The 12,341-nt window shown below is 49.1% G+C and overlaps 1 protein-coding gene across 5 annotated transcripts in view; it reads left to right on the top strand.

Moving 5' to 3' along the window:
• Positions 1-2,668: 2,668 nt before the first annotated feature.
• SMOC1 (SPARC related modular calcium binding 1) overlaps positions 2,669-12,341 on the top strand; it is a 136,158-nt gene continuing 126,485 nt past the window's right edge. For all 5 annotated transcript variants that reach the window (XM_075426244.1, XM_075426246.1, XM_075426245.1 and 2 more), the window contains exon 1: positions 2,669-2,929. In XM_075426244.1, coding sequence (XP_075282359.1) covers positions 2,825-2,929 — 105 coding nt within the window. In that variant the 5' untranslated portion in view covers positions 2,669-2,824. The remainder of the gene's footprint in view (positions 2,930-12,341) is intronic.

The raw sequence follows: 12,341 nt of genomic DNA, 5'->3' as shown, positions 1-12,341 counted from the left end.
TATCCTCTTGCCCTCAAGGTCTCTCTGCTTGTGTCATGTGGAATGGCAGAAGTTCAGGTGTGGATCAGAGAGACTTTGAAATGGAAAATCAGAGGATACCGCAGGCCATATTGAAGAAGAGCTGGCAAAGCTTAGGAGGAGGATAGCAGAGTGGTGAGGGTTAGGACTAAGGTATATCGCCAGGCTTGTATGGGGTGCAGGTTTGGAGCTCCAGAGAGATCTGCAAGCCAAGAATAATGAATACTGGCAGAACTCCGTGTGAGTAACAGACGGCTTATCCTGCCTAGGCTAATGACAAAATGTTACGTACTGGCTTTTTTTAAACAAATACTTTTTTTTTTTTTTTGAAGAAAAGAAAGATTAAAGCAACCGCTATAGCTAAATACCCTGCTTTGCTCTGATAAGATGCCAGAATTACATGACTTTTACTGTGTAACAAGGTTCCTCATGTGGGCGTAGCAGCCCCTCCCCATACCTAGCGGATACACTCTAGGGAATTTTTACAAGTGTGAGTATTGCCTCTGAGTAAGGTCACTGAGTAAAGAAAGTTAAATACGTTGCATGAAGAAATTGCATGTCTTGCGTATTTCCATGAAAAGGCCACAAAACAGTCCCATGAAAAGGTTATTATCACTATTACGTGAACAGCAATGACCTCCCATGCATGTTATTTTGCAAAATGTTTGGCCTCTGCCATGCCCTCCATCACACTCATATTTGTCATTTAAAAATGCAGGACGTGATGTAAATGCAAGTCAGTTCGGTTCACAAGACACCTCCGTCACTTGGTCAGCAGGTAGACAGAGGCTTGGCATTGCTTTCCGACTCCATTGATCAGGGTCCTCAGCTTACTGCCATTACACTGCCACGGTACTCCTCTCTCCTGAGCCCCTAATCAGACAGACATGCCTACAGGGACCTGCCGGTGGATCCATTTTTCTCCTGCTCCACAGCTGCACCCACATGCCAGTTGTATGATGCAACACTCGCTTTCTACCCAACCTTCCCATTACCAAGTGCCTGGTTACGCTTGGGACACACATGCAGCCTGGAAGGGCTCGTTGTCTCAAGGGATGTCAAACTTGATCTCGGGATGGTAGGGCTTGTTGTCTCGAGAGACATCAGGCTCGATCTTGGGATGGTTTTCCAGGCGCGAGGCATGTATTACCAAAGGCTCCAAGCACACCACCTCGATGAGAAGGTTGCTAGGCTTTGCTGGGCAATGCAGAGCTGTGGGCTGTGGGGCTACTTCTGCAGCTGGGAAAGCAGGGGGAGGTCTTCAGGGACGTGTAACCTGATGAAGTTCAACAAAGGCAAGTGCAGGGTCCTGAACCTGGGAAGGAACAATCCCATGCACCAGTACAGGCTCAGGGCGGACCTGCTGGAGAGCGGCTCTGCAGAGAGGGACCTGGGTGCCCTGGTGGACGATAGGTTGAGCATGAGCCAGCAGTGTGCCCTGGTTGCCAAAAAGGCCAATGGGATCCTGGGGTGCATTAGGAGTGTGGCCAGTAGGTTGAGGGAGGTTCTCCTTCCCCTCTACTCTGCCCTAGGGAGGCCCCATCTGGAGTATTTTGTCCAGTTCTGGGCTCCCCACTTCAAGAAAGATGAGGAGCTACTGGAGAGAGTCCAGCGGAGGGCTACGAGGATGGTGAGGGGACTGGAACATCTCTCCAATGAGGAAAGGCTGAGGGAGCTGGGCTTGTTTAGCCTGAAAAAGAGAAGGCTGAGAGGGGACCTTATAAATGCTTATAAATATCTCAAGGGTGGGTGTTAGGAGGACGGGGCCAGACCTTTTCAGTGGTGCCCAGCGACAGGACAAGGGGCAATGGGCACAAACTGAAGCACAGGAAGTTCCGTCTGAACATGAGGAAGAACTTCTTCCCTCTGAGGGTGACGGAGCACTGGAACAGGCTGCCCAGGGAGGTTGTGGAGTCTCCTTCTCTGGAGATGAATTCAAGACCCGCCCGGGCAAGGTCCTGAGCAGCCTGCTGTAGATGACCCTGCTTCGGCAGGGTGGTTGGACTGGATGACCCACAGAGGTCCCTTCCAACCCCGAACATTCTGTGACTGGGTAGTCTCTGTGACTGGGCACCAGCCACGCTCTCAGCCCTAGCACGGAGGTGGGAACAGGACCAACACTCTCTGAGACATGAACCCGTTCCTACCGTGGCCTTGGCCCAGAGCGCAGCACCAAAGGACTGCACATGAGGACCAGGAGGTGATTTCCTATGCCGAGTGTAGGTGCTCGTCGGCCCGACCCGACGGCGCGGTTCAGCTGTCACCGCCACCGGGGGGCCGGGGGTGCCCCGCAGGGCTCTGGGGCGGGCGGAGGGGCCGAGCGCCGGCCACCGTCTCCGTCGGCCCGGCCGGCGCTGCCCGGCACCCGCGCAGCCCTCCGCCGCCCCGGCACGGGGAAGCCGGCCGGCTCCCGCCCCTCTCCCCTCGCCGGCGGCTCCGCGCCGCCCGGGGCCAACCTGCGCCGCCCGCCTGACGCCCGGTAGCGGCGGCGGGGCGGGGCGGATGTCCCTGCCTCCCCGCCATTGGCTGCGGCCCGCGGCGGCCGCGCTGCGATAGGTGCGCGCCGCAGTCAGTGGCGCCCGGCCCCGCCCTGCGGCGGCTTTATAACGGGCATCCCCATGGCCGAGGCGCGTAACCTGCTGCGGCGGGAGGGGGCAGAGCCGGCGCGGGGCGCCGCAAGATCCGCTCGCCGACGGACGCTGCACTGCCGGGCTGAGGGGCGGCCGCCCGGGAGAGCCGCCTCCGGTGGCCGCAGAGCCCCGCCGTCCCGCCACCGCCGCCCCCCTCCCGGCCTCCCTGAGGGACGATGGTGCCGCGGGCCTGGCGCAGCGCGGGGGCTCGCCCGTTGCTGCTGGCGCTGCTGCTGGTGCATCTGCCTCAGGGTCGCGGCCACCGAGCCGCGGGGCCCCGGGTAAGTGAGCCGCCGCCCCGGCGGCGGGGCTGTCCGTTTCCCTCCCTCGCTCCCGCCCCGCCGCGGCAGGTTGCCCGGCCCGCCGCCCCCGCGCCCTGTCAGCGCCGCAGGTGAAGCCCCGGCGCTCGGCGCCGCCCGCAGCCCCTCTCGGGCCGGTCCCCGCGGGCGCGGACCCGCGCAGCGGCCTCCCCGCGCCTCCAGCCCCGGGCACCGGCTGCGCGGGCGAGGTGTGTCCGCCGGTGCGAACTCGTTGGCATTTACTACAGGAAAAAACGGGCGGGTGGGGGGCGGCAGGCTGTGGTTTCGTGCTGCTCGTCTTGCACTGAGTCGAGCCCCCGTTCCCAGCAAGCAGCTTTAGGGCTTTTCTTTTTTTACGTTCCGAAGTAGGGATTAAATGAATCCCTGCAGTAAAGCTAGATGCCTTCAGCCCAGGCTTCTCCCCGTAGGAGTCTAGCTCTGTCTCTTTAATCTGACAGCGTTTGACTCTTACTGGGGCTGCTAATTTCGCTTACCGAACTATTGCATTGCTCTGGGGGAGAACCCGACATCTTTTCTAAATATGGTCCTCCCAGGGAGCTAACGCTACTGCTGCAGCACCGCTATGGAGTAGCACGAGAGCTTTCAGTTATAAAGCTGCGGGACAGTAGCTGCCGTTCAGCCGATGCCGCAATAAAAGCGCAGCTCTGAGTGGAAAAACTCGATTGCTCTGCGGGCGGGTTGGATCCATTGGCTGTGTGCGTTCTTGACCCATCAGTCTGAAATGCTATGAAATGTGGTACCTAATTAACGTACACCACGGTTAGGCAAGAGCAGGAGTCTTTGGAATCCCTGCTTGGCCAAAGTATAACAATAAGGGACTTCAGTGCAATGTTCTAGTTTTTTAATAGAAGTGCTCTTTGACCACGGTGGCTATTAAATGCTTCTCAGAGCTGTGGAAGGCTTACTGGCTGCACTGGTGTCCTTGTGTTCAGCTGTGCTGTGTAGCCTCTTTTACGGCCAGATGTGCAACAGCAGCTGCTAGAATGTGGCAGATCAGAGCTAGTGTGTGCTATAAATTCTTGGAGACCTGTTTTGAAGGATGGGGAAACAGAGGGGTGCTTATGCATGTATCTGTATTGCCTGATATCAAGCATAAACATAAAAATTGGAGTGGTGTCAAATGGAGAGGAGCTTTGAGGTGATAAGTAAGAGTCTGGCTGGATGACTAGGGCCCTTCATCACCACTGGTATCTAAACGCTTTAATGAAGAGCAACTGAAACAAAACAAAATAAAAAAGCCTGATGGCAGTGCATAATTGCACAATAAGCCTGTCTATCAAACAGTTTCCATATATGCCAGTTTTATATACTGTACTTTACAAGACAGTTTAATTGCTCCCTGTGCTGTGTCATCTTTGGAATGGGAGCTACTTTAGGAGAGTGAAAACCAAACACAAAGGACTACCGATTTACTTTTTGCTTGAAGTAAGTGAACTGACTTTGTTATTTCTTCCCTCATGACTGGGGCAGAATATCAGCTGTGACCACCAATGTATACAGTTCTGTACAAAGATGTGCCTTAAATTTTTAACTTCCTGAAGTTTTAACTGACGAGCTCTTAAATAGAAGGCTGTGAACTTCAGGATGTTTAACTCATGAAGCCTGTCTTCTCACCCTTGTAAGTGTCATGCTTAAGTACACATGAAGCTGGGGAGTTCGGTTTACTCATTTGCAGCTGCGTTGATCGATATAATAAGCCCGTGGGCTTCATCTCTTCTAGTGATTAGACACTACCAGTAAAGTTGGCATTAGTATAAAGGTGCTATACTTTAGATTCAAATGTACACAAAAAAATTCTTTATTATTCATTTTTTAATGATGATTACCAAGTTACACAAGTGTGTCTTATGCTGACTTGTGATTAAGAGCGTATTCCTGTCGGGAACCCTCCCTGGATTGGAGGGGGGTGGTCAGTGTTGCAGTTCTAGGATCTGATTGTGTTCAATTGCTAGGTGCGATATTTACACTTTTACACTTTCTTTTATGTACAGTAGGCACTAGAATGACAATATTTGCAAGCTAAAATGCTTTTAAGGGTGAGCAGCAGTTTTTAATCCTACTCGATGAGTTTAAGTGAGCAGCAACAATGCTTGAAGCAAGTTCTTGATGTTTCTCCTTGCATTTACCTCTTACTACTGTAGTGTTGCTTCTACGCTAGGCAGCCAGCACTGTCACTGCATACATAGGCAGAGGAGTATGGCTTGCTGTTGTTCACAGGAAATGATTTAAAAAGTTAAGAATATTGGAGAGAAATAGGTAGATCTACATTTCTTGTGCCAATAAGGGATCAAACTTTCAGATGAAGTGAGTTAGTTCAAGATGTTTGCTTGAATACCAAGGTAGATTACAAGTGCAGCTGGTGTCTGCTGGCCTGCTGAGGTACTTCTGGCTCTCAAAAGATGTTGTGCAACCCTTGCTGTTTCCTGTTATACTGAAACTGTGGGTAGTGATATGAATCCCTTAGGCTTGGGAAGTGTCAATGACCTATAGGAAACATCTGGCTTTTGTACATATGCTGTGGCCCACTGGCAGTTAATAACTGCCCCAAGTCTAATATCTTGGATGTCCTAGAAATAACTTGGAAGGCCAAGGCTGGTGTGACTTGCTTCCTGACTTGGCAGACCCTAGAAAAGCTTCTGCTCTGTTACGCAATTGCTTGATCACGTCTACTCTTGAAGGTCCAAAGAGCACCATGGAAGCGATCGCCTGACTGTACTTGGAAAATGGCTGTCTGGAGGGTGTTGCCTTCTGGAAACAGATAATCAGGCTTTACTTTCTATTCATATTGTCCTCCTCTGTGCCTCTTTGTCCCTGCTGCCATGAGACCTGGAGTTGTGTGACAAGCCAGGTCTTGCTGTTTACCCTGCTTGATCCCAGAGTGATAGATGGGGAACTTGACTGGGCTGGCTCTTGTGTCTCCTGCTGCGTGGTTCAGGTGAGCAGTACTCTTTCACAGCAGATTAAGTAGCTTGTGCCACTAAGCTGTTTTGCCCCATCTGGACGATAAATGGTGACCTTTGTCTTTCTAGTTCAGAAATATATGTGGGCCCCCTGCTTTTTAAGCATAATGCCTGACCATTACAAACTTGCCCCATTTATGCTGAAGACCTGTTAGTGGTCATTACCACAAAAACTAGTGCAGGAAAGTGGTGGGTGCTTGCAGAAGGAGCAGAACATGACTGCAGCAGTCAAAAGCTGTCCTAGGAACGGGCTTGGATTTCTGGAAGACTGCGGATCTGGAGCCCCCAGTAACTGCAGAGGACTAAGAAATGGGAGGGGAGGGCAGGGCAGGGCAGGGCCGTCACTGTAACTTTCTTCCTAGTTTCATGCATGGAAACATGCCATAGCCCTCCTTGAAAGGCATGCTGGATGGAGGCATGGGCGGACCTTCTAGTTTGGTGCTGTTGTCAAGGGAAGGTAGTATACAATACAACTATGAAGATACTCCCAGGTTCCAATGTGTATACTGGAGTGCAACAGCGCAATGGGAATTCCCTGCTGCAGCTGGCTACTAGTTAGAACCCCAAACAAGAACTTTGATAAAAAGTACTGAAAAGGGTCCTGCAGTTCTGCCATTCCCTCTGGAAGAGCAAGCAGCATTGCAGCTTGTGCTGAGGAGCCTGTGATCTGATCTGCTGTGTGTTCTCACTGCAGCCCTACTGGGGGGTTCACAAAGCGGGTGTCCTTAGGCATGCTCTGCTAAAATTAGCGAGAGTGTTTTCTTCACAGTGGGAGGAAGTTAGAAAAGGACATAGGATGAAAAACATAAAGCAAAGGGTCTGTGTGAAGGAACCCTAGAACAGAAGAGTGAAACTTAGACTATGTTTTTAATGATTGAATTTTGTTTCTTGGTTTGAGCTTAATCATCACCCTGCATTGAGAAGGTCTGAACCGATAAGTAACAACTGAAGCACTTTAATGCTTTAGATTTCCTTAGTGTTGGAGGGACTCCCTTTTTAATGAAGGAATAAGTAATCAAAGGCAAGTCTTTAGAAAAGCATCCCTTAGCAGGATGGACTTGTTCTATGGCACATAGGTCTTGGTTACAGATTCTCTGTTTTGGTTGGGTGAGAGATGTTCTTGCCAAAGTGCAAGTTCTAACTGTATCTGGAGCTGTACTAACTATTTTCCCTCTCCTTGTTCTTACTTAGACCTTTAATGTTAAACAGCTGAGTTCCTTGCCATGTACCAAAGAAGCTGATCTAACTTGCTTTTTTATACATTATGCAACTGTGTTGAGGAACAGGATTAATTCTTGAGTGAAAAAGTATTAAAACATTGTGTTCCAGTACATTAGTATTGAAACAGTGGGTCCGGTTCTAAACAGGAAAGCACTGTAGGATCAGACTTGCTCTGTGTAGTCTTGGTGTTTTAACTGTCTAAGCTTCTGAGTTGGCTACGAGAATATTTCACTCATGTTAAAGCCCTCTGCTGCTAATGAAAGACTTCTGGCTACCAAAAGGCTTGACACAGGAAAAGAAACTGCTCGTGTATTTCTGCTGGTGGTGGCAGCAAGCTCTGTAGCTGGTAGAACACCTACAACGATAACCTCTTGGACTAGTTTTCACGTTTCTAGCACTAGTCATGTGCTAAGGCAATCTTCACTGCCATCAGTGCAGAGCAGATGCTGTCTTGGCTGCTTTCATTTCCAGATGGCCTGAAGCAATTGGTAAAATGACTGTAAACCTCATTTCAGTGGTATAGTAGCTCTGAAATATTAATACTGCTGTTTAAATATCTTAGATGTTCTTATCCTGCCATCTCAAACTAATTGCGACATTACTATGTCAAAACCCAAACAAACAAAAACCCATTTGTCTCTTACTTGGCTTCTGAATCCCCAGTTCTTCTGGGGCTGGCACATCTGACAGTGCAGTTAAGTGTTACACAACAAACTTTATGCTGATGCTAAAAGCTGAACACAGAGGCAATACAGGTGAAACTGAAGCTAATCCCTGCAGTCCGAAGGCTGCTGCACTGACTGTCGCACTTGGCCTCCTGTGCAATGGTGTGATGGCTTCCACTCAGAGGCCCCCAGCAGCAGCCATGAGGCCTCTGGTGTTGATGCAGAGTCTGGGGACCCGGTGGCATGGAGACCTTGAGCCCAGCTCGGTGGGTGGTGGTGGTATGTTACTGCTCTGTCCTCAAGTGAAGTTTGGGCAGAAAACGTAGTATTACAACTTGAACTATGACTTTCACTTTTTTGTGTTAGAAGCTTCACGACTGTTGTTGCTTTGGTAGGACTCTAAGCTTGCTCTAGGCTTGTTTGCAAGAAGCTCTTCCGTTTGAGGTGGTTGCCCCGACATTCAAGGCTGCCATTGCTGTGGGTGAGCTGCTTCCATGCTGGAGCTTTCTGGCTAAGGTGTGAGGTCAGTGCGAGAAGTTTTCTTACATGGAGAAACTACTGGGATGTGATGGATGTGGTTTGTAACTGTCTCCTTCTCACTGGTTCACAAAAGCAGCAGTTAAGGCCTTCATTCAGCAGCTTACCTGTGAGCCCTGTGAAGCTTTCTGTGTATGGTGGCTTTACTGCCTGTAAGTCTGAGGAGGAGGATTCTGGCACCAAAACCCTTCTGGTGATGACTGAGAATGCAGCTCTGCCCTGTTTTGGGGAGGCGTTGTAGCTACAGGAGAGTAACAGGACGAGAGCGTAGCTAGTCACACCAGAGCGTAAAGCTTGCACTTGGAGCAGTGAAAGCAACCACCCACCATACAAAGGAGCTCTTTGTATGTGACCTAATGGAGGCTATCGGCAGCTTGTCAGCCCTCAGGATGAGGCCTTACCTTGAAACTAGGCTCATGGCTTGTGTCCTGGAAGGTTTTTCTCCTTATCACAGTAGGCTCCTGATGCACCTTGGACTCCTGTGGGATGTTGCAGTAACACTGCAGGTAGTGATATTCACAAGCATTAGAGAAGAATTATCTAAGTGCTTGTTTGAGGAAAACATTGCCTTGTATAGCGGGCCTGCCCACTCACAGATGCTATTCCTTATGAAACTGAGGAGACAAATGATGGTTGTTATGTTCCCCTACAAGAACTGCTCTGAGGCAAGACTGTGCTGTCTGAGTAAAAGGCCTACATGCTGGCAGTGCTGTCCCTGCAGTGTGGGGAGGAGTGATGGAGCAAAAAGGGGCTTTGGCTTATGAAGGGATTCATTTTAGTCTGTGTGATCCTTCCAAGGTAGCCTTAAGACTGGCCTGGTCCTGACTGGATGATGCTAAGGTGCCAGCAGCAGCCTGGAGTAACAGCCTTGGTGGAAGGCTGTCCTGTCAGATATTTCTCATGCTGGCTTCTCTGGGGCAGTTGGGCTTCTGTCTTCAGAGCAGTGGCCTAGAAGCTCGCATAAGCCTCCCACTGCCTGCAGTGTCAAGCTCTTCCCTGATGTTCTCCCAGCTGTAACCTGCTTGGGAGGACATGCCTGCGTGTTGGGTTTGTGCGTTTTGCCTCCCACTGGCTTGTGTCTGAGCCAGCTGCTTTGGAGTGCCCACTGACAGGTGTGCTCGTTTGGAGTGGTGTGTGGCTGTGCAGTGGGGAACTGAGTGGTAGGTGTGAAACCAGAGCAAACTTCTGCCTGGAGGGGAAGCACCTGTGCCTAGAGATGGAAAGTAACACTAGTTACTGCAGGAACAGGGGCTGCATCATTAAAGGTTGGCTCAGGAGTGGCAGCAAAGCCTAGACAAGCAACCCACCACTGCTGCTGGCAGGCTCTTCCATGCAGGTGGAGGAAGCTGTACAGAAACTGGTGGGTGTAGGCAGATAACTTGCTCTGCCAGGGGAACCCAGACTCCTCTCCTGGGCTGGAGCTCTGGAGTTTCTATGGAGCAACTACTGCCTCTGGATGAGGAACATGAATGAATGTGAGCAGGACAGTAGTACATAGCTAAGTGCCACAGAGTGCCACACTGCTCAGTACTTGAGTACAGACCCAGACCATGTGCCATGGCTCTGTAAACTGGGCTGCCTTGCCCCAAACATCTTGGCTTGGAGTGGCTAAGAGGAAAAAAGCAGACTGTCTGCTTGCAGCGTTCTTCCTGTGCAGGGAACAAGCTGAATCTGTTGCCTGCTGAGCCAGTTTTAGCCCTTGTCAGTCTAAAAGTAAATTTGATCCACTGTTGGAAGAGTGTTGGCCTAACATGAGTTTTCCGTATTCTGAGTACTACGGCAAAGTGAAAGGATGTCACTTCACCCTTTTTGGAGTGGGAGAAGCCTGCTGTCCTGTGCCGCTTAAAGCTGGGGTTGAGAGGGTGGTAAAGGTGAAGGCTTTCTTGTGGGTCAACTTGTGATAGAAAGAATCCTAGGAAGTGCAAGGGAAGGTGCATAGGAATAAGGAAGATGGGAAGTAGGACAGATGAAATAGCTTGCTTTTCAGAGGTTTTTCTTGGCCACTGGTTCAGTTAATTGATAGTTGGAATCATATCCAGAGAGAAGTACTGATCCTCAAATAGGGAGGAGAGGTTCCAAACACTTAGTGGGCAGATTCTGTTTCAGAGTTTCTCTTGGCTACCAGTGGTCTGTTACCATTAGCTGGGTCACAGACTAGGAGGAATGTGGAAAATGTTGTCCATCCCTGTTCCATGACAGATCAATCACTTAAACTGCATGGAGAAGCCATACTCTGCCTTCTGATGAGAGAAGTCCATGAGCTTAGCTGCTATACTTAGGCTTGTTGCAATGCATGGAATAGTGCTTGTTCTGTACTCTTGTGGAGTTCCAGAATACTAGGTTAAGAACTTTTTCTTTGGTTACACAGAAAACCTGAAATATAAGATCATATTATCCTTCAGTTGTAATTCTAATGCTTTAGGATTTGACACTCCAGCAAGTTAAAATGATCCAATACCATCTTAATGTAAAGGTAACTCTCTTATATTGCAAACTGAGCAGGCTCATGGCTGCTCCTTTGGCTGCAGAAGCAGTGGTGTGGCTACCTCTGGTGTAGAGGGGGAGTGAACCAGCAATCAAATAGACAAGGAAGCATCCTCAGGTGAGAACACCTGGCAAAGGTAGTATCCTTTAATGTACAACAGGGACACAGGCCTAGGAAAGATGTCTAGGTGTACACTATCTCTAGATCTTGCTTCTGTGTGTACTAGATACACACTCGTCAGAAGCAGATAGGACTATAATCTTCTGTTGCAGTGTAGACTCCCTTGAGTAGCATGAAGATTAAAGAGCCTACTCTAGCTGGTACATCAAACCATTTCCTTTCCCATTTCTTTGAAGCAGATTTACATGCAGTCTACACTTCAGCTTAAACAAATACTTGATGGAATGAGGTGCAAGTTAAGAACTAAAAAGCCAGAAGCTCTTGGGTGTAATTTCTAAGTGGAGGATATTAAATGTTTTGGAGTTTGTGGATACTGGCCAGATAAAGGGGCTTCTGTCTGAGCCAAGTAGCTACTTCTGATTTGGTCTAGTTACCATACAGAATGGTGATAACTCTTGTTGGCTTCTGCCTCCAGTTTTGCATTTGGCTTATTCCTCTGCTCTTAAAAGTAAGCAGGCAAGTGTGGCAAAAGTAGACAAGCTGTATGTAAAAGTAGCTTTTAATAATGTGTATGTGTCTGGAACACTAGAGGAGAATCTGCTCCAAACTTCTAAGGAAAAGGTGAGTTTTAATGTGTACATTTCTCAGTCTTAGTGGATGTAAGATACTTCTAAGGCAGAAGTCCATTGAAGACTGGTATGTGTAAAACGGACAGGGTTGTTAATGCAATGAACGCTACTTTTTTACTACACAGTTCTACAGTTTGGCTTCACTTGATTTCCTTTCTGTATCTTAGTGTAAAAAATATGTAAGTCTAGCAGAACATTCTCCACCCTTTTAACTTCAACAATACCAATATGGTACCTCCAAGGCTCTGGAGTTCTGTCAGGTGAGGGATCTGGTGTTAAGCCAGTAATGCAGCACTGCTGCTGTATTTTCCTGCTGTCATAGTAAACTGTAGCCAGCTGGATTCTCAGTGCTCCTGCTATTGGTGTTATTTGCCCCAAGTTAGGTGCAATGCATTTGAAATGTTGCTGAGAATGATGCTAGATGCAGAAATCTGTCCTGTTGGAGCTTTAACTTAGCTTCTGAAATCAGTTGTCATGGGATAGGATGTCTTAAATGCACTGCACGTGTGTACAAGTCCACAGGTTTACTTCTTGACCGTAAGAGAATGGTGCTTCTGGCTGCTGTACCTAAAGGCCTTGGGTTATTCTAGAGATGCTGGCCTGCAGCTTTATAGGTAAGGTAAAATCTGAAGTGGTGATGAAGTCGGTACTGCCTAGATGAATAGGTAGTACCCAACAGTAGTAGAGGGTATCTCAGTGGTGGCTATTCTACCTAAGAAGTGGCTTCTGCTTTCCGTAATGGGGTCAACATTGAAG

The sequence above is a fragment of the Opisthocomus hoazin genome, chromosome 7, assembly GCF_030867145.1.
Source record: "Opisthocomus hoazin isolate bOpiHoa1 chromosome 7, bOpiHoa1.hap1, whole genome shotgun sequence".
Taxonomy (NCBI): Eukaryota; Metazoa; Chordata; class Aves; order Opisthocomiformes; family Opisthocomidae; genus Opisthocomus; species Opisthocomus hoazin.
Note: the sequence above shows the minus strand (reverse complement) of the source record. Positions and strands in the feature narration are given on the sequence as shown.